Source organism: Oncorhynchus clarkii, chromosome 4 (assembly GCF_045791955.1).
Source record: "Oncorhynchus clarkii lewisi isolate Uvic-CL-2024 chromosome 4, UVic_Ocla_1.0, whole genome shotgun sequence".
Classification (NCBI taxonomy): domain Eukaryota; kingdom Metazoa; phylum Chordata; class Actinopteri; order Salmoniformes; family Salmonidae; genus Oncorhynchus; species Oncorhynchus clarkii.
This window is the reverse complement of record NC_092150.1, coordinates 2671596-2696238: the sequence shown is the minus strand read 5'-3', so window position 1 is coordinate 2696238 and position 24643 is coordinate 2671596. Positions and strand designations below refer to the sequence as shown.

At 38.0% G+C, this 24643-nt stretch overlaps 1 protein-coding gene across 2 annotated transcripts in view; it reads left to right on the top strand.

Annotated features, from left to right (window-relative positions):
* LOC139406294 (lactase-like b) overlaps positions 1 to 24643 on the top strand; it is a 39101-nt gene that overhangs the window by 4690 nt on the left and 9768 nt on the right. The window contains exons 2-11 of one of the 2 annotated variants that reach the window (XM_071148756.1): positions 11678 to 11835; positions 12145 to 12305; positions 14349 to 14436; positions 14633 to 14742; positions 16465 to 16593; positions 17518 to 17613; positions 18278 to 18332; positions 18447 to 18608; positions 20602 to 20779; positions 24043 to 24142. In XM_071148756.1, the coding sequence (XP_071004857.1) occupies positions 11709 to 11835; positions 12145 to 12305; positions 14349 to 14436; positions 14633 to 14742; positions 16465 to 16593; positions 17518 to 17613; positions 18278 to 18332; positions 18447 to 18608; positions 20602 to 20779; positions 24043 to 24142 (1206 nt within the window). In that variant the 5' untranslated portion in view covers positions 11678 to 11708. Of the gene's footprint in view, positions 1 to 11674; positions 11836 to 12144; positions 12306 to 14348; positions 14437 to 14632; positions 14743 to 16464; positions 16594 to 17517; positions 17614 to 18277; positions 18333 to 18446; positions 18609 to 20601; positions 20780 to 24042; positions 24143 to 24643 lie in introns of both variants that reach the window. The other variant, XM_071148755.1, reaches the window with a different exon arrangement.

Here is a 24643-nt window from a genome sequence, read left to right as displayed (position 1 = left end):
ATATTATACCCTTAGACATATTATACCATTAGACATATTATACCATTAGACATATTATACAATTAGACATATTATACCATTAGATATATTATACCCTTAGACATATTATACCCTTAGACATATTATACCCTTAGACATATTATACCCTTAGACATATTATACCCTTAGACATATTATACCATTAGACATATTATACCCTTAGACATATTATACCATTAGACATATTAAACCCTTAGACATATTATACCATTAGACATATTATACCCTTAGACATATTATACCCTTAGACATATTATATATACCCTTAGACATATTATACCATTAGACATACTATATATACCCTTAGACATATTATACCATTAGACATACTATATATACCCTTAGACATATTATACCATTAGACATATTATACCATTAGACATATTATACCCTTAGACATATTATACCATTAGACATACTATACCATTAGACATATTATACCCTTAGACATATTATACCCTTAGACATATTATACCATTAGACATATTATACCCTTAGACATATTATACCATTAGACATATTATACCCTTAGACATATTATACCCTTAGACATATTATACCCTTAGACATATTATACCCTTAGACATATTATACCCTTAGACATATTATACCCTTAGACATATACCCTTAGACATATTATACCATTAGACATATTATACCCTTAGACATATTATACCCTTAGACATATTATACCCTTAGACATATACCCTTAGACATATTATACCATTAGACATATTATACCATTAGACATATTATACCCTTAGACATATTATACCCTTAGACATATACCCTTAGACATATTATACCATTAGACATATTATACCCTTAGACATATTATACCCTTAGACATATTATACCCTTAGACATATTATACCATTAGACATATTATACCATTAGACATATTATACCATTAGACATATTATACCCTTAGACATATACCCTTAGACATATTATACCCTTAGACATATTATACCCTTAGACATATTATACCCTTAGACATATTATACCCTTAGACATATTATACCCTTAGACATATTATACCATTAGACATATTATACCCTTAGACATATTATACCATTAGACATATTAAACCCTTAGACATATTATACCATTAGACATATTATACCCTTAGACATATTATACCCTTAGACATATTATATATACCCTTAGACATATTATACCATTAGACATACTATATATACCCTTAGACATATTATACCATTAGACATACTATATATACCCTTAGACATATTATACCATTAGACATATTATACCATTAGACATATTATACCCTTAGACATATTATACCATTAGACATACTATACCATTAGACATATTATACCCTTAGACATATTATACCCTTAGACATATTATACCATTAGACATATTATACCCTTAGACATATTATACCATTAGACATATTATACCCTTAGACATATTATACCCTTAGACATATTATACCCTTAGACATATTATACCCTTAGACATATTATACCCTTAGACATATTATACCCTTAGACATATTATACCCTTAGACATATTATACCCTTAGACATATTATACCATTAGACATATTATACCATTAGACATATTATACCATTAGACATATTATACCCTTAGACATATTATACCATTAGACATATTATACCCTTAGACATATACCCTTAGACATATTATACCCTTAGACATATTATACCATTAGACATATTATACCCTTAGACATATTATACCATTAGACATATTATACCCTTAGACATATTATACCATTAGACATATTATACCATTAGACATATTATACCCTTAGACATATTATACCCTTAGACATATACCCTTAGACATATTATACCATTAGACATATTATACCCTTAGACATATTATACCCTTAGACATATTATACCCTTAGACATATTATACCATTAGACATATTATACCATTAGACATATTATACCATTAGACATATTATACCCTTAGACATATACCCTTAGACATATTATACCATTAGACATATTATACCCTTAGACATATTATACCCTTAGACATATTATACCATTAGACATATTATACCCTTAGACATATACCATTAGACATATTATACCCTTAGACATATACCCTTAGACATATTATACCATTAGACATATTATACAATTAGACATATTATACCATTAGATATATTATACCATTAGACATATTATACCATTAGACATATTATACCCTTAGACATATTATACCCTTAGACATATTATACCCTTAGACATATTATACCCTTAGACATATTATACCCTTAGACATATTATACCCTTAGACATATTATACCATTAGACATATTATACCCTTAGACATATTATACCATTAGACATATTAAACCCTTAGACATATTATACCATTAGACATATTATACCCTTAGACATATTATACCCTTAGACATATTATATATACCCTTAGACATATTATACCATTAGACATACTATATATACCCTTAGACATATTATACCATTAGACATACTATATATACCCTTAGACATATTATACCATTAGACATATTATACCATTAGACATATTATACCCTTAGACATATTATACCATTAGACATACTATACCATTAGACATATTATACCCTTAGACATATTATACCCTTAGACATATTATACCATTAGACATATTATACCCTTAGACATATTATACCATTAGACATATTATACCCTTAGACATATTATACCCTTAGACATATTATACCCTTAGACATATTATACCCTTAGACATATTATACCCTTAGACATATTATACCCTTAGACATATTATACCCTTAGACATATTATACCCTTAGACATATTATACCATTAGACATATTATACCATTAGACATATTATACCATTAGACATATTATACCCTTAGACATATTATACCATTAGACATATTATACCCTTAGACATATACCCTTAGACATATTATACCCTTAGACATATTATACCATTAGACATATTATACCCTTAGACATATTATACCATTAGACATATTATACCCTTAGACATATTATACCATTAGACATATTATACCATTAGACATATTATACCCTTAGACATATTATACCATTAGACATATTATACCATTAGACATATTATACCCTTAGACATATTATACCCTTAGACATATTATACCCTTAGACATATTATACCATTAGACATACTATATATACCCTTAGACATATTATACCCTTAGACATATACCATTAGACATATTATACCCTTAGACATATTATACCCTTAGACATATTATACCCTTAGACATATTATACCATTAGACATATTATACCCTTAGACATATTATACCCTTAGACATATTATACCATTAGACATACTATATATACCCTTAGACATATTATACCCTTAGACATATTATACCATTAGACATATTATACCCTTACACATATTATACCCTTAGACATATTATACCCTTAGACATATTATACCATTAGACATATTATACCCTTAGACATATTATACCCTTAGACATATTATACCATTAGACATATTATACCATTAGACATATTATACCCTTAGACATATTATACCCTTAGACATATTATACCCTTAGACATATTATACCATTAGACATACTATATATACCCTTAGACATATTATACCATTAGACATACTATATATACCCTTAGACATATTATACCCTTAGACATATTATACCATTAGACATATTATATATACCCTTAGACATATTATACCATTAGACATACTATATATACCATTAGACATACTATATATACCCTTAGACAAATTATACTCTTAGACATATTATACTCTTAGACATATTATACCATTAGACATATTATACTCTTAGACATATTATACCATTAGACATATTATACCCTTAGACATATTATACTCTTAGACAAATTAAACCATTAGACAAATTAAACCATTAGACATATTATACCATTAGACATATTATACTCTTAGACAAATTAAACCATTAGACATATTATACCATTAGACATATTATACCATTAGACATATTATACCCTTAGACATATTATACCCTTAGACATATTATACCATTAGACATATTATACCATTAGACTTATTATACCATTAGACATACTATATATACCCTTAGACATATTATACCATTAGACATATTATACCATTAGACATATTATACCATTAGACATATTATACCCTTAGACATATACCCTTAGACATATTATACCATTAGACATATTATACCCTTAGACATATTATACCATTAGACATATTATACCATTAGACATATTATACCCTTAGACATATTATACCCTTAGACATATACCCTTAGACATATTATACCATTAGACATATTATACCCTTAGACATATTATACCCTTAGACATATTATACCCTTAGACATATTATACCATTAGACATATTATACCATTAGACATATTATACCATTAGACATATTATACCCTTAGACATATACCCTTAGACATATTATACCATTAGACATATTATACCCTTAGACATATTATACCCTTAGACATATTATACCCTTAGACATATTATACCATTAGACATATTATACCCTTAGACATATACCATTAGACATATTATACCCTTAGACATATACCCTTAGACATATTATACCATTAGACATATTATACAATTAGACATATTATACCATTAGATATATTATACCATTAGACATATTATACCATTAGACATATTATACCCTTAGACATATTATACCCTTAGACATATTATACCCTTAGACATATTATACCCTTAGACATATTATACCCTTAGACATATTATACCATTAGACATATTATACCCTTAGACATATTATACCATTAGACATATTAAACCCTTAGACATATTATACCATTAGACATATTATACCCTTAGACATATTATACCCTTAGACATATTATATATACCCTTAGACATATTATACCATTAGACATACTATATATACCCTTAGACATATTATACCATTAGACATACTATATATACCCTTAGACATATTATACCATTAGACATATTATACCATTAGACATATTATACCCTTAGACATATTATACCATTAGACATACTATACCATTAGACATATTATACCCTTAGACATATTATACCCTTAGACATATTATACCCTTAGACATATTATACCCTTAGACATATTATACCATTAGACATATTATACCATTAGACATATTATACCATTAGACATATTATACCCTTAGACATATTATACCCTTAGACATATTATACCATTAGACATATTATACCCTTAGACATATTATACCATTAGACATATTATACCCTTAGACATATTATACCATTAGACATATTATACCCTTAGACATATTATACCCTTAGACATATTATACCCTTAGACATATTAAACCCTTAGACATATTATACCCTTAGACATATTATACCCTTAGACATATTATACCCTTAGACATATTATACCATTAGACATATTATATATACCCTTAGACATATTATACCCTTAGACATTTCATACCATTAGACATATTATACCATTAGACATATTATACCCTTAGACATATTATACCCTTAGACATATTATACCATTAGACATATTATATATACCCTTAGACATATTATACCCTTAGACATTTCATACCATTAGACATATTATACCATTAGACATATTATACCCTTAGACATTTCATACCATTAGACATATTATACCATTAGACATATTATACCATTAGACATATTATACCCTTAGACATATTATATATACCCTTAGACATATTATACCCTTAGACATATTATATATACCCTTAGACATATTATACCATTAGACATATTATACCATTAGACATATTATACCCTTAGACATATTATACCATTAGACATATTATACCCTTAGACATATACCCTTAGACATATTATACCATTAGACATATACCCTTAGACATATTATACCATTAGACATATTATACCATTAGACATATACCCTTAGACATATTATACCATTAGACATATTATACCCTTAGACATATACCCTTAGACATATTATACCATTAGACATATACCCTTAGACATATTATATCATTAGACTTAATTTACCATTAGACCCTGTAGTCTGCTGAACCCTACAGGACACCCTGTAGTCTGCTAAACCCAACGGTAACAGGACACCCTGTAGTCTGCTGAACCCAACGGTAACAGGACACCCAACGGTAACAGGACACCTCTGTAGTCTGCTGAACCCAACTGTAACAGGACACCTCTGTAGTCTGCTGAACCCAACGGTGACAGGACACCCTGTAGTCTGCTGAACCCAACGGTAACAGGACACCCAACGGTAACAGGACACCTCTGTAGTCTGCTGAACCCAACTGTAACAGGACACCTCTGTAGTCTGCTGAACCCAACGGTGACAGGACACCCTGTAGTCTGCTGAACCCAACGGTAACAGGACACCCTGTAGTCTGCTGAACCCTACAGGACACCCTGTAGTCTGCTGAACTCAACGGTAACAGGACACCCCTGTAATCTGCTGAACCCAACGGTAACAGGACACCCTGTAGTCTGCTGAACCCAACGGTAACAGGACACCCTGTAGTCTGCTGAACCCAACGGTAACAGGACACCCTGTAGTCTGCTGAACCCAACGGTAACAGGACACCCAACGGTAACAGGACACCCTGTAGTCTGCTGAACCCTACAGGACACCCTTTAGTCTGCTGAACCCAACGGTAACAGGACACCCAACGGTAACAGGACACCCTGTAGTCTGCTGAACCCTACAGGACACCCTGTAGTCTGCTGAACCCAACGGTAACAGGACACCCCTGTAATCTGCTGAACCCAACGGTAACAGGACACCTCTGTAGTCTGCTGAACCAAACGGTAACAGGACACCCAACGGTAACAGGACACCCTGTAGTCTGCTGAACCCTACAGACACCCTGTAGTCTGTAGTCCGTTGATGATAGCAATCTGCCCAGGCCCTGAGGCAGCAAAGCATCCCCAAACCACGATGCTCCCTCCACCAGACTTTACAGTTGAGATAAGGTTTTGATGTTGGTGCGCTGTGCCTCTTTTTCTCCACACATAGTGTTGTGTGTTCCTTCCAAACAACTCAACTATAGTTTCATCTGTCCACAGAATATTTTGCCAGTAGTGCTGTGGAACATCCAGGTGCTCTTTTGCAAACTTCAGACGTGCAGCAATGTTTTGTTTTTTTAGGACAGCAGTGGCTTCTTCCGTGGTGTCCTCCCATGAACACCATTCTTGTTTAGTGTTTTACGTATCGTAGACTCGTCAACAGAGATGTTAGCATGTTCCAGAGATTTCTGTAAGTCTTTAGCTGACACTCTAGGTTTCTTCATAACCTCATTGAGCATTCTGCACTGTGCTCTTGCAGTCATCTTTACAGGATGGCCACTCCTGAGGTTAAGTAGTAACAGTGCTGAAATGTCTCCATTTATAGACATTGTGTCTTCGTGGACTGATGAACATCAAGGCTTTTAGAGATACTTTTATAACCCTTTTCAGGTTTATGCAAATCAACAATTCGGAGATCTCGTTTGTTCAAGGTGTGGTTCACATTAGGCAATGCTTCTTGTGAATAGCAAACTCACATCTCCAATCTCATCTCATTGATTGGACTCCAGGTTAGCTGACTCCTGACTCCAATTAGCTTTTGGAGAAGTCATTAGCCATTAGGGGGTTCACATACTTTTTCCAACCTACACTGTGAATGTTTAAATGATGAATTCAATATAGACAAGAAAAATACAATAGGTTGTGTGTTATTAGTTGAAGCAGACTGTCTATTTTTGTGACTTTGTGCCCAATTTAAATCCAGGTAATTCCAAAGGGTTAACATACTTTTTCTTCCCACTGTATTTCTGCATTTCATTTTCAATACATTTGCAAATACTTCTAAAAACATGCTTTCACTTTGTCATAATGGGGTGTTGTGATGTCATAATGGGGTAGTGTGGTGTCATAATGGGGTATTGTGTGTAGATGGTTGAGAGAAAAAAAGATTTAATCCATTTTGAATGCAGGCTGTAACACAACAAGATGTGGAATAAGTCGAGGGGTTTGAATACTTTCTGAAGGCATTGTGACCTGTCAGACCAAAGGGAATTCACATTAACAATTCTTTATATTAACAGAGTAGAGAGAGAGAAGAGAGAGAGAGGGAGAGAGAGAGAGAGAGAGAGAGGGAGACAGAGAGAGACAGAGAGAGAGAGAGGGAGACAGAGAGAGAGACAGAGAGACATGTAAACAAACAACAAGTGTGCGGTTAAAATTGGCAAAAAACACACACATTTCTTCACACAGGGTCGTGGGGTTAGACAGGGATGCAGCTTAAGCCCCACCCTCTTCAACATATATATCAACGAATTGGCGCGGGCACTAGAAAAGTCTGCAGCACCCGGCCTCCCCCTGCTAGAATCCGAAGTCAAATGTCTGCTGTTTGCCGATGATCTGGTGCTTCTGTCACCAACCAAGGAGGGCCTACAGCAGCACCTAGATCTTATGCACAGATTCTGTCAGACCTGGGCCCTGACAGTAAATCTCAGTAAGACCAAAATAATGATGTTCCAAAAAAGGTCCAGTCACCAGGACCACAAATACAAATTCAATCTAGACACTGTTGCCCTAGAGCACACAAAAAACTATACATACCTTGGCCTAAACATCAGCGCCACAGGTAACTTCCACAAAGCTGTGAACAATCTGAGAGACAAGGCAAGAAGGGCATTCTATGCCATCAAAAGAAACATAAATTTCAACATACCAATTAGGATTTGGCTAAAAATACTTGAATCAGTCATAGAGCCCATTGCCCTTTATGGTTGTGAGGTCTGGGGTCCGCTCACCAACCAAGACTTCACAAAATGGGACAAACACCAAATTGAGACTCTGCACGCAGAATTCTGCAAAAATATCCTCCGTGTACAACGTAGAACACCAAATAATGCATGCAGAGCAGAATTAGGCCGATACCCACTAATTATCAAAATCCAGAAAAGAGCCGTTAAATTCTACAACCACCTAAAAGGAAGTGATTCACAAACCTTCCATAACAAAGCCATCACCTACAGAGAGATGAACCTGGAGAAGAGTCCCCTAAGCAAGCTGGTCCTGGGGCTCTGTTCACAAACACAAACACACCCTACAGAGCCCCAGGACAGCAACACAATTAGACCCAACCAAATCATGAGAAAACAAAAAGATAATTACTTGACACATTGGAAAGAATTAACAAAAAAACAGAGCAAACTAGAATGCTATTTGGCCCTAAACAGAGAGTACACAGCGGCAGAATACCTGACCACTGTGACTGACCCAAAATTAAGGAAAGCTTTGACTATGTACAGACTCAGTGAGCATAGCCTTGCTATTGAGAAAGGCCGCCGTAGGCAGACATGGCTCTCAAGAGAAGACAGGCTATGTGCTCACTGCCCACAAAATGAGGTGGAAACTGAGCTGCACTTCCTAACCTCCTGCCCAATGTATGACCATATTAGAGAGACATATTTCCCTCAGATTACACAGATCCACAAAGAATTCGAAAACAAATCCAAATTTGAAAAACTCCCATATCTACTGGGTGAAATTCCACAGTGTGCCATCACAGCAGCAAGATTTGTGACCTGTTGCCACGAGAAAAGGGCAACCAGTGAAGAACACACACCATTGTAAATACAACCCATATTTATGCTTATTTATTTTATTTTATCTTGTGTACTTTAACCATTTGTACATTGTTAAAACACTGTATATATATATATATATAATATGACATTTGTAATGTCTTTACTGTTTTGAAACCTCTGTATGTGTAATGTTTACTGTTCATTTTTGTTGTTTTTCACTTTATATATTCACTTTGTATGTTGTCTACCTCACTTGCTTTGGCAATGTTAACACATGTTTCCCATGCCAATAAAGCCCTTGAATTGAATTGAATTGACAGAGAGAGAGAGAGAGAGAGGGAGACAGAGAGAGAGAGAGGGAGACAGAGAGAGAGAGACAGAGAGAGAGAGAGAGAGAGAGAGAGAGAGAGAGAGGGAGAGAGAGAGAGAGAGAGAGAGAAAGTGTAAACTTGTATATTTGACCTCTCAGCTTCCCTATCAAATCTAAAAATCTCAAATAGAAAACCGAAGAAAATTAACAATAATGACAAATGGTTTGATGAAGAATGCAAAAATCTAAGAAAGAAATTGAGAAACCTGTCCAACCAAAAACATAGAGACCCGGAAAACCTGAGTCTACGCCATCACTATGGTGAATCACTAAAACAATACAGAAATACACTACGGAAAAAGAAGGAACAGCATGTCAGAAATCAGCTCAATGTAATTGAAGAATGCATAGACTCTAACCACTTCTGGGAAAATTGGAAAACACTAAACAAACAACAACAAGAAGAATTATCTATCCAAAATGGAGATGTATGGGTAAACCACTTCTCCAATCTTTTTGGCTCTATAACAAAGAATAAAGAGCAAAAACATATACATGATCAAATACAGATCTTAGAATCATCTATTAAAGACGACCAGAACCCACTGGATTCTCCAATTACATTGAATGAGTTACAGGACAAAATAAAAACCCTCCAACCCAAAAAGGCCTGTGGTGTTGATGGTATCCTCAATGAAATTATAAAATATACAGACAACAAATTCCAATTGGCTATACTAAAACTCTTTAACATCATCCTTAGCTCTGGCATCTTCCCCAATATTTGGAACCAAGGACTCATCACCCCAATCCACAAAAGTGGAGACAAATTTGACCCCAATAACTACTGTGGGATATGCATCAACAGTAACCTTGGGAAAATCCTCTGCATTATCATTCACAGCAGACTCGTACATTTCCTCAATGAAAACAATGTACTGAGCAAATGTCAAATTGGCTTTTTACCAAATTACCGTACATTGTTAAAACACTGTATATACATATAATATGACATTTGTAATGTCTTTATTGTTTTGAAACTTCTGTATGTGTAATGTTTACTGTTAATTTTTATTGTTTATTTCACTTTATATTTTAACTTTATATATTATCTACCTCACTTGCTTTGGCAATGTTAACACATGTTTCCACATGCCAATAAAGCCCTTGAATTGAATTGAATTGAGAGAGAGAGACAGAGAGAGACAGAGAGAGACACAGAGACACGGAGACAGAGACACAGAGACACAGAGACACGGAGACAGAGAGAGAGAGAGAGAGAGAGAGAGACAGAGAGAGAGAGAGAGACAGAGAGAGAGAGAGACAGAGAGAGAGAGAGAGAGAGAGAGACAGAGAGAGAGAGAGAGAGAGAGAGAGAGACAGAGAGAGACAGAGAGAGACACAGAGACACGGAGACAGAGACACAGAGACACAGAGACACGGAGACAGAGAGAGAGAGAGAGAGAGAGAGAGAGAGACAGAGAGAGAGAGAGAGAGAGAGAGACAGAGAGAGAGAGAGACAGAGAGAGAGAGAGACAGAGAGAGAGAGAGAGAGAGAGAGAGAGAGAGAGAGAGAGAGAGAGAGAGAGAGAGAGACAGAGAGAGAGACAGAGAGAGACACAGAGACACGGAGACACAGAGACAGAGAGCTGCTGAATGTATCAGAGCCCTCTCTGTTTCAGCAGTGCCTGGGTCACCAGAGATAGGAGGACTACCATGCTTCCCTGCTGTGCGGTCAGGACGTGCCATGTGCTGGTGCTGGTGCTGTGTCTGTCTGCGGCTGAGGACTTCGACTGGACAAAGAACGACCGCGGCTCCTTCTATTATGGGACTTTTCCAGCTGGTACGTACTCAAACCCTGCAGAACACACACATCCAACCCTGATCGATCGACTGACTGATTGACTGACTGACTGACTGATTGACTGACTGACTGACGGACTGACTGATGGACTGACTGATGGACTGACTGATTGATTGACTGACTGATGGACTGACTGACTGACTGATTGACTGACTGATTGACTGACTGATTGACTGACTGATTGACTGATGGACTGACTGATTGATTGACTGACTGATTGACTGATTGACTGACAGACTGATTGAAAGACTGATCGACTGATCGTGATCGTTCTCCATCCGTGTGCAGGATTTTCGTGGGGTGCCGGCAGTTCAGCCTATCAAACAGAAGGAGCCTGGGACCAAGACGGTAAAGGACTGAGTATCTGGGACGTGTTCTCTCACAGGAATGGAAAGATACTGCAGAACGACACCGGAGACTCTTCCTGTCAGGGATACTACAAAATCAAGGTGACTTCCTTTACTGAAGAAAAACAGCACCTCACAAGTACCATAACACAACTTCAAATCAGCGACTGAACGTTACTCTGGTAACAGACCATTGTAAAAATCCTAAAAATTCACCTTAAAACATTTGATTTAATTTGTTTCTCGCAAATGTAACCTGCTGCCTAAACCCTTTACTTGTACACTACCTTGGAGGTAAGAGAACCCTGGAGGGGGAATGAGACCAGAGCTATAACATCTCTGTTGTTACACCAGAACATCTCCCTAATGAGACCAGAGCTATAACATCTCTGAACATCTCCCTAATGAGACCAGAGCTATAACATCTCTGTTGTTACCCCAGAACATCTCCCTAATGAGACCAGAGCTATAACATCTCTGTTGTTACACCAGAACATCTCCCTAATGAGACCAGAGCTATAACATCTCTGAACATCTCCCTAATGAGACCAGAGCTATAACATCTCTGTTGTTACCCCAGGAGGACATCTCCCTAATGAGACCAGAGCTATAACATCTCTGTTGTTACCCCAGAACATCTCCCTAATGAGACCAGAGCTATAACATCTCTGTTGTTACACCAGAACATCTCCCTAATGAGACCAGAGCTATAACATCTCTGTTGTTACACCAGAACATCTCCCTAATGAGACCAGAGCTATAACATCTCTGTTGTTACCCCAGGAGGACATCTCCCTAATGAGACCAGAGCTATAACATCTCTGTTGTTACCCCAGAACATCTCCCTAATGAGACCAGAGCTATAACATCTCTGTTGTTACACCAGAACATCTCCCTAATGAGACCAGAGCTATAACATCTCTGTTGTTACCCCAGAACATCTCCCTAATGAGACCAGAGCTATAACATCTCTGAACATCTCCCTAATGAGACCAGAGCTATAACATCTCTGTTGTTACCCCAGGAGGACATCTCCCTAATGAGACCAGAGCTATAACATCTCTGTTGTTACACCAGAACATCTCCCTAATGAGACCAGAGCTATAACATCTCTGTTGTTACACCAGAACATCTCCCTAATGAGACCAGAGCTATAACATCTCTGTTGTTACCCCAGAACATCTCCCTAATGAGACCAGAGCTATAACATCTCTGTTGTTACACCAGAACATCTCCCTAATGAGACCAGAGCTATAACATCTCTGTTGTTACACCAGGAGGACATCTCCCTAATGAGACCAGAGCTATAACATCTCTGTTGTTACCCCAGAACATCTCCCTAATGAGACCAGAGCTATAACATCTCTGTTGTTACCCCAGAACATCTCCCTAATGAGACCAGAGCTATAACATCTCTGTTGTTACACCAGAACATCTCCCTAATGAGACCAGAGCTATAACATCTCTGTTGTTACCCCAGGAGGACATCTCCCTAATGAGACCAGAGCTATAACATCTCTGTTGTTACACCAGAACATCTCCCTAATGAGACCAGAGCTATAACATCTCTGTTGTTACCCCAGAACATCTCCCTAATGAGACCAGAGCTATAACATCTCTGTTGTTACCCCAGAACATCTCCCTAATGAGACCAGAGCTATAACATCTCTGTTGTTACCCCAGAACATCTCCCTAATGAGACCAGAGCTATAACATCTCTGTTGTTACCCCAGGAGGACATCTCCCGAATGAGACCATAGCTGTAACATCTCTGTTGTTACCCCAGAACATCTCCCTAATGAGACCAGAGCTATAACATCTCTGTTGTTACCCCAGGAGGACATCTCCCGAATGAGACCATAGCTGTAACATCTCTGTTGTTACCCCAGGAGGACATCTCCCTAATGAGACCAGAGCTATAACATCTCTGTTGTTACCCCAGAACATCTCCCTAATGAGACCAGAGCTATAACATCTCTGTTGTTACCCCAGGAGGACATCTCCCTAATGAGACCAGAGCTATAACATCTCTGTTGTTACCCCAGAACATCTCCCTAATGAGACCAGAGCTATAACATCTCTGTTGTTACCCCAGAACATCTCCCTAATGAGACCAGAGCTATAACATCTCTGTTGTTACCCCAGGAGGACATCTCCCTAATGAAAGAGCTGAAGCTGGACCACTATCGCTTCTCCATCTCCTGGCCCCGTATCATGCCTACTGGGATCAAGTGTGAGTTAACCACGTGTGATTACAAGTATGGTACACACATCCAGTACATTTGTAGGTGCAGGGTACAACGACAAAAAATCTAGAAAAAACACACAAAAAAACAAACACACACTGTCGATTGCTCCCAGTTTTACTGTGTAGTTGTATTGTGTAACGTTTTGGTCCACGCTGATGGGTTCTGGGATTTCTTTCACAGCTGACCATGTGAATGAGAAAGGGATAAAGTACTACGATGAGTTGATTGACAACCTGTTGGAGAACAATATCACTCCCATCGCTACTCTGTACCACTGGGATCTACCTCAGGTGGGTCTTATTACTAGAAGAGACACACGACATAGCCTGGTACCTTGATCTATTTGTGTCGTCTAGCCCAAACCTCCTGTGGTCACTGTCATGCTAAAGGTACGGCGATGACGATGTGTCTGTACGTTGTCCTGGGAACATTCGGCACGCCACACCGGTTAAACATTAAAGAGCACAAAGATGCCAAGGAAACCGTGGGCTATTCCACTAATATGTATCATTAGCCTACCGCATGACAGTCGCATGAGAAATGAGTGAATGGACTTGAAACCGTACGGGAGTACACTCCAAACTGACGTGTGGTTCAAACGAGAACCGTGACATTATGCGAAGGGCGTCAGATGAGTGGCGGAGAACGAGACGTGCGAGCACAGCAGAGGACGCATCCATTTACGCCACACGGTGTAGGTCTAATGAACGATAATCACTTTGGTGTGTGTTTTGTAACAGATGTCTTTGACTGTTTGAATTGCAGGAATTATTTCAGAGCGGAAGAACGTGCGCGGGTAGTCAGGCTTACAGGATCCTTTTCAAGTGATTGGTTTGACAATCAGATGAAAACATCGCGACTGGTTGTGTTTATGCCACATTAAAAAAGGTCATACATTTTAAGACGTTAAACGTCTTTACTATAAAGCCCACGGAGATCCTATTAAATTAGCCACTCTATGATAAAGCCCACGGATATCCTATTAAATTAGCCACTATGATAAAGCCCACAGAGATCCCATTAAATTAGCCACTCTATGATAAAGCCCACGGATATCCTATTAAATTAGCCACTATGATAAAGCCCACAGAGATCCCATTAAATTAGCCACTCTATGATAAAGCCCACGGAGATCCTATTAAATTAGCCACTCTATGATAAAGCCCACAGAGATCCCATTAAATTAGCCACTCTATGATAAAGCCCACGGAGATCCTATTAAATTAGCCACTCTATGATAAAGCCCACAGAGATCCCATTAAATTAGCCACTCTATGATAAAGCCCACAGATATCCTATTAAATTAGCCACTATGATAAAGCCCACAGAGATCCCATTAAATTAGCCACTCTATGATAAAGCCCACGGAGATCCTATTAAATTAGCCACTCTATGATAAAGCCCACAGAGATCCCATTAAATTAGCCACTCTATGATAAAGCCCACGGAGATCCTATTAAATTAGCCACTCTATGATAAAGCCCACAGAGATCCCATTAAATTAGCCACTCTATGATAAAGCCCACGGAGATCCTATTAAATTAGCCACTCTATGATAAAGCCCACAGAGATCCTATTAAATTAGCCACTATGATAAAGCCCACGGAGATCCTATTAAATTAGCCACTCTATGATAAAGCCCACAGAGATCCTATTAAATTAGCCACACATTCTATGATAAAGCCCACGGAGATCCTATTAAATTAGCCACTCTATGATAAAGCCCACAGAGATCCTATTAAATTAGCCATTCTATGATAAAGCCCACGGAGATCCTATTAAATTAGCCACTCTATGATAAAGCCCACAGAGATCCTATTAAATTAGCCATTCTATGATAAAGCCCACGGAGATCCTATTAAATTAGCCATTCTATGATAAAGCCCACGGAGATCCTATTAAATTAGCCACTCTATGATAAAGCCCCCCCTCCCAAAAAAAATAGATTATTCTAGAAGAGATTCTACTATTTCCCTTGGCTGGTTCATCTCTTCCTCTATGTGTTCCTGTAGGTCCTCCAGGAGAAGTACGGAGGATGGCAGAACATCAGCATGGTCAACTACTTTAATGAGTTTGCCAACCTGTGTTTTGAGAGATTCGGAAACAGAGTGAAATACTGGATCACCTTGAACAACCCATGGGTACAATTCAGTCTTTTCAAAACTCTTCAAACCAAACATATTGTTTTATGTGTATGTTTCTGTGAAGTGTGTCGAGACCTTGGAAAATACACGAAATACATTGTGCTTTGATGGAACAAATTAGATTATTTAAAATGGCATGACGGTTCTTGCTGTAAATATCTATAGAGGGGGGGGACAGGGTAAATGTCTATAGGGGGGGGGGCAGGGTAAATGTCTATAGGGGGGGGGGCAGGGTAAATGTCTATAGGGGGGGGGGGGGGGGGCAGGGTAAATGTCTATGGGGGGGGGGGGGGGCAGGGTAAATGTCTATGGGGGGGGGGGGGGGCAGGGTAAATGTCTATAGAGGGGGGGGGCAGGGTAAATGTCTATAGGGGGGGGCAGGGTAAATGTCTATAGGGGGGGGGGCAGCGTAAATGTCTATAGGGGGGCAGGGTAAATGTCTATGGGGGGGGGGGGGCAGGGTAAATGTCTATAGAGGGGGGGGCAGGGTAAATGTCTATAGGGGGGGGCAGGGTAAATGTCTATAGGGCTGGGCAGGGTAAATGTCTATAGGGGGCGGCAGGGTAAATGTCTATGGGGGGGCAGGGTAAATGTCTATGGGGGGGGGGCAGGGTAAATGTCTATAGGGGGGGGGGCAGGGTAAATGTCTATAGGGGGGGGCAGGGTAAATGTCTATAGGGGGGGGGGGGGGGGGGGCAGGGTAAATGTCTATAGGGGGGGGGGGGGGGGGGGGGCAGGGTAAATGTCCATAGAGGGGGGGGCAGGGTAAATGACTAGGGGGGGGGGGTGCAGGGTAAATGTCTATAGGGGGGGGGGGGGGGGGGGGGCAGGGTAAATGTCTATAGGGGGGGGGGGGGGGTGCAGGGTAAATGTCTATGGGGGGGGGCAGGGTAAATGACTAACTGGAGTGTGTGTTTGCAGTCGGTGGCAGTGGAGGGCTATGAGACAGGCGAGCACGCTCCTGGACTGAAGCTGAGAGGAACAGGGGCCTACCGGGCCGCGCATCACATGATCAAGGTGAGAGGTCTCTATTTTTGCCTGGTCCCAGATCTGTTTGTGCTACAGGGGCCATAGAAGCTGACTATACAGCAACAACAGATCTGGGACCAGCCTACAGGGGCCAAAGAAAGCTGACTATACAGCAACAACAGATCTGGGACCAGCCTACAGGGGCCATAGAAGCTGACTGTACAGCAACAACAGATCTGGGACCAGCAACAGATCTGGGACCAGCAACAGATCTGGGACCGGGCTACAGGGGCCATAGAAGCTGACTATACAGCAACAACAGATCTGGGACCAGCCTACAGGGGCCATAGAAGCTGACTATACAGCAACAACAGATCTGAGACCAGGCTACAGGGGCCATAGAAGCTGACTATACAGCAACAACAGATCTGGGACCAGCCTACAGGGGCCATAGAAGCTGACTATACAGCAACAACAGATCTGAGACCAGGCTAACTCTGTGTGTATTCTACTACTTTATCATGATCAATTAACTCCACTGTGGACGTTCCATTCAAATAGATCAATATTTATTAATCCTGGTCCTGTGGACCCAAATCGTTTTTTGTTGTTGTCGCTCTACCACTACACATCTGATTCCACTAATCGAAGGTTTGACGATGAATTGACAGGTTATCAACGATACCAGTTGCCTCTCTCTTTGTCTTGTCAGGCCCATGCTAAAGTCTGGCACACCTATGACACCAAGTGGAGAGGAAAACAGAAAGGTAATTCAGCATCACAGCCTTTCTTATTTTTTTATATATTTTTATCCTGACTACACATTTCCCTAATTGGGCCAATAAAGACATTGATTGGTTGATTGATCCCATCTCCTGCAGGTCTGGTGGGCATCTCTCTGTCTGGAGATTGGGGCGAACCGGTAGACATCAGTAACCAGAAGGACATCGAGGCAGCAGAGCGATACGTCCAATTCTACATTGGCTGGTTCGCCACTCCCATCTTCCACGGGGACTACCCACAAGTCATGAAGGACTTTATTGGTGAGTTTACATCAGATACATGACCTGAGAAATTAACTATAATTATGAATAATAATATAATAATAATTATTAACTATAATTATGAATAATATAATAATAATGAACTATAATTATGAATAATATAATAATAATAATGAACTATAATTATGAATAATATAATAATAATAATGAACTATAATTATGAATAATAATAATAATAATAATAATTAACTATAATTATGAATAATAATATAATAATAATAATAATAATGAACTATAATTATGAATAATAATAATAATAATAATGAACTATAATTATGAATAATAATATAATAATAATAATGAACTATAATTATGAATAATAATATAATAATGAACTATAATTATGAATAATATAATAATAATAAATAACTATAATTATGGCTGACGTTCACAGACAGAATCATCGCAAGACAACAACAACAATACTGTGTGAAAAAAAAGATTACTTTAGGGAAATGTTGATTTGCAAACTAGTCTAGGCATACTTGTTAAGTATAAACCTAGTCTGGGCATACTTGTTAAGTATAACCCTAGTCTAGGCATACTTGTTAAGTATAAACCTAGTCTGGGCATACTTGTTAAGTATAACCCTAGTCTAGGCATACTTGTTAAGTATAAACCTAGTCTAGGCGTACTTGTTAAGTATAACCCTAGTCTAGGCGTACTTGTTAAGTATAAACCTAGTCTAGGCATACTTGTTAAGTATAAACCTAGTCTGGGCATACTTGTTAAGTATAAACCTAGTCTGGGCATACTTGTTAAGTATAAACCTAGTCTGGGCATACTTGTTAAGTATAAACCTAGTCTAGGCATACTTGTTAAGTATAAACCTAGTCTGGGCATACTTGTTAAGTATAACCCTAGTCTAGGCATACTTGTTAAGTATAAACCTAGTCTGGGCATACTTGTTAAGTATAAACCTAGTCTAGGCATACTTGTTAAGTATAAACCTAGTCTGGGCATACTTGTTAAGTATAAACCTAGTCTGGGCATACTTGTTAAGTATAAACCTAGTCTGGGCATACTTGTTAAGTATAAACCTAGTCTAGGCATACGTGTTAAGTATAAACCTAGTCTGGGCATACTTGTTAAGTATAAACCTAGTCTAGGCATACTTGTTAAGTATAAACCTAGTCTAGGCGTACTTGTTAAGCATAAACCTAGTCTAGGCGTACTTGTTAAGCATAAACCTAGTCTAGGCGTACTTGTTAAGTATAACCCTAGTCTGGGCATACTTGTTAAGTATAAACCTAGTCTAGGCATACTTGTTAAGTATAAACCTAGTCTGGGCATACTTGTTAAGTATAAACCTAGTCTAGGCGTACTTGTTAAGTATAAACCTAGTCTGGGCATACTTGTTAAGTATAAACCTAGTCTAGGCGTACTTGTTAAGTATAAACCTAGTCTAGGCGTACTTGTTAAGCATAAACCTAGTCTAGGCGTACTTGTTAAGTATAACCCTAGTCTAGGCGTACTTGTTAAGTATAAACCTAGTCTAGGCGTACTTGTTAAGTATATACCTAGAGGGTACTGAGTTAGACCCTAGAGGGTACTGAGTTAGACCCTAGAGGGTACTGAGTTAGACCCTAGAGGGTACTGAGTTAGACCCTAGAGGGTACCGAGTTAGACCCTAGAGGGTACCGAGTTAGACCCTAGAGGGTAGAGGTACTGAGTGACCCTGGGCCTCCCTCTCTGTCTCCGCCCAGCAGAGCCTCGGTACATCCCACCTCTCCAACCCAAGGTTAGGACTAAGGTCTAACAGAGACCAGTTAAATCAACTTGCCTAGTTAAATAAAGGTTCAACAAAACATTTAAAAATAAAACTGGTCTCTCTCTGTCTCTCTCTCTGTGTCTCTCTCTCTCTGTGTCTCTGTCTGTGTCTCTCTCTCTCTCTCTGTGTCTCTCTCTCTCTCTCTGTGTCTCTCTCTGTGTCTCTCTCTCTCTCTGTGTCTCTCTCTCTGTCTCTCTTTAGGTCGTAAGAGCGCCCAGCAGGGTCTGGGTACGTCCCGCCTCCCCACCTTCTCTTCTCAGGAGAAGAGCTACGTTAAGGGTACCTGTGACTTCCTGGGTATCGGTCACTTCACAACGCGCTACATTACCCAGAAGAACTACCAGCCGGGGCACGGCAGCAGCAGCTACTTCACTGACAGGTAGACGACTGGGCACTTTAACATACTGGACAGAAGTGGGGAAAGTACTGTATTGTCATACTTGAGTAAAAGTGAAATTACAAATGGAAAATGACTCAAGTAAAATACGCAAAGTCTACTTGAGTACAAGACCAAAAAAGATCTGGTTTTAATTGTAGGCTACTTTAGTAGAGAGCGAGTGGCATCAGCTACACTAACAGGTAGCAGAGCGGTCGGTTAGCAGAGTCTAATACAGAGCGGTCGGTTAGGGTCGGTTAGCAGAGAGTCTAATACAGAGCGGTCGGTTAGCAGAGAGTCTAATACAGAGCGGTCGGTTAGCAGAGAGTCTGATACAGAGCGGTCGGTTAGCAGAGAGTCTAATACAGAGCGGTCGGTTAGCAGAGAGACCAATACAGAGCGGTCGGTTAGCAGAGAGTCTAATACAGAGCGGTCGGTTAGCAGAGAGTCTGATACAGAGCGGTCGGTTAGCAGAGAGTCTGATACAGAGTGGTCGGTTAGCAGAGAGTCTGATTGATACAGAGCGGTCGGTTAGCAGAGAGTCTGATTAATACAGAGCGGTCGGTTAGCAGAGAGTCTGATTAATACAGAGCGGTCGGTTAGCAGAGAGTCTGATTAATACAGAGCGGTCGGTTAGCAGAGAGTCTAATACAGAGCCATTTACTACACTTGTCCTTTCTACAAGCTACATTAACATGCATCTAACTTGACATCCGGAAAGGATTCTGATCCCTTGATTTATTCCACATTTTGTTGTGTTACAGTCCGAATTCAAAATGGATTAAATCTATTTTTTTTCTCTCTCACCCATCTACACACACAATACCCCATTATGACATTACAATACCCCAATAATGACGGCGAAAACATGTTTTTAGACATTTTTTTCAAATGTATTGAAAATTAAATACAGAAATATATCATTTACACAAAGTATTCCCACCCCTGAGTCAATACTTTGTAGAATCACCTTTGGCGGCGATTACAGCTGTGAGTCTTTCTGTGGTCTCTAAGAGAGATTACAGCTGGGAGTCTTTCTGAGGTCTCTAAGAGAGATTACAGCTGGGAGTCTTTCTGAGGTCTCTAATAGTGATTACAGCTGTGAGTCTTTCTGAGGTCTCTAAGAGAGATTACAGCTGGGAGTCTTTCTGAGGTCTCTAATAGTGATTACAGCTGGGAGTCTTTCTGAGGTCTCTAAAAGAGATTACAGCTGGGAGTCTTTCTGAGGTCTCTAAGAGAGATTACAGCTGTGTCTTTCTGAGGTCTCTAAGAGAGATTACAGCTGGGAGTCTTTCTGAGGTCTCTAAGAGAGATTACAGCTGGGAGTCTTTCTGAGGTCTCTAATAGTGATTACAGCTGGGAGTCTTTCTGAGGTCTCTAAGAGAGATTACAGCTGGGAGTCTTTCTGAGGTCTCTAAGAGAGATTACAGCTGTGTCTTTCTGAGGTCTCTAAGAGAGATTACAGCTGGGAGTCTTTCTGAGGTCTCTAAGAGAGATTACAGCTGTGAGTCTTTCTGAGGTCTCTAAGAGAGATTACAGCTGGGAGTCTTTCTGAGGTCTCTAAGAGAGATTACAGCTGGGAGTCTTTCTGAGGTCTCTAAGAGAGATTACAGCTGGGAGTCTTTCTGAGGTCTCTAAGAGAGATTACAGCTGTGAGCCTTTCTGAGGTCTCTAAGAGCGATTACAGCTGAGAGTCTTTCTGAGGTCTCTAAGAGCTTTGTACACCTGGAATGTGCAGGATATGCCCATTATTCTTTTCCAAATTCTTCAAGCTCTGTCAAATTGGATGTTGATCATTACTAGACAACCATTTTCAAGTCTTACCATAGATTTCCTATCCGATTTAAGTCAAAACTGTAACTCGCCCAATATAAATCTACCAATAGGTGCCGTTCTTTGCGAGGCATTGGAAAACCTCCCTGGTCTCTGTGGTTGAATCTGTTTGAAATTCACTTCTCGACTGAGGGACCTTACAGATAATTGTATGTGTTGGGTGCATAGATGAGGTAGTCATTCGTAAATCATGTTAAACACTATTATTGCACACAGAGTGAGTCCATGCAACTTATTACGTGACTTGTTAAGCAAATGTTTACTCCTGAACGTATTTAGGCTTGATATAACAAAGGGGTTGAATGTAAAAATGTCTAATTCCACTTCGACATTATGGGGTATTGTGATGTCATTATGGGGTATTGTGATGTCATTATGGAGTATTGTGATGTCATTATGGAGTATTGTGATGTCATTATGGGGTATTGTGATGTCATTATGGGGTATTGTGATGTCATTATGGAGTATTGTGTGTAGACCAGTGACACAACATCTCAATGTAATACATTTTAAATTTAGGCTGTAACAAAATGTGAAAAAAGCCAAGGGGTGTGAATACTTTTTGAAGTAACTGGGTTTTTTACCCTTATTTTACCAGGTGAGTTGACTGAGAACACATTCTGATTTACAGCAATGGCCTGGGGAATAGTTACAGGGGAGAGGAGGGGGGGATGAATGAGCCAATTGTAAACTGTACTTGACAGCATATATTATTATTATTATTATTATTTTCATTATTATTATCATTAATATTATTACCATTATTAATATCATTATCAGCATCATTATTATTACCATTATTATTATTATTATTATTATTATTATTATTATCAATAATAGTATTATTATCGTTAATATTATGACTATTATCATTATTAATATCATTATCATCATTATTATTACTATTATTATTACCATTATTATTATTATTATTATCATCAATAATAGTATTATCGTTAATATTATCATTACTATTACTACTATAATTATTAATATTATTATCATTATTAATATTATTATTACCATTATTATTATGAATAATATGACCATTATTATTATTAATATTATTATTATCATCAATATTATTATTACCATTATTAATATTATTACCATTATTATTATGAATATTATTATTACCATTATTATTATTATCATTATTACAAATATTATTAATATTACCATTATTAATATTTATTATTATTATTCATAATAATATTACCATTATTAATATTATTATTATTATTCATAATAATATTACCATTATTATCATTACTATTTTTTATCATTATTATTATTTATATTACCACTATCATTATTATTGATATTATTATTATTACAATTATTATTAATATTACCACTAATAGTATTATTACAATTATTATTATTATTAATATTATTATCATTGTTGTTATTATTATTATTGTCTTGAACAGAGACCTAGCTGAACTGGTGGACCCCCGCTGGCCTGATCCTGGATCAGAGTGGCTCTACTCTGTCCCCTGGGGGTTCAGACGCCTGCTCAACTTCGTCAAGGTAAAGAACTTGCGTGTTAGCCATCGTTAAAGTGTATTGTTTTACTCTTTCAAAACTAAGGTTTGATACTGTAGCAAAAGGGTCTCTCTTAGCAACAGGTCTTCAAATCTCCTAACTTCACCTCCACATCAGCGGTACAACAACTGATCCTGCAGTAAAACTCAATTTACTTGTTGTAATAGAAGTAATAATAATAACAGTAGTAGTACTCATTTTAGTAGCAGTAGAATAGTAATGTAGTGGGCAGGAATATGTTACATGTACAGTGTATTTGGTATTATACACTGAACAAAAATATAAACGTAAAGTGTTGGTCCCATGTTTTGTGAACTGAAATAAAATATTGCAGAAATATATATATTTTTTTGAATAATTTCTTATGCCAACAGACTATTCGAAAAAGGTCGCAAGCTCTTTTTTTGCTGAATGTTAAATACAAGCAGCCAATAGAACTCACTGGTAGTATGAAAGAAGAGCGAACGCGCAATGGTGGTAGACTAT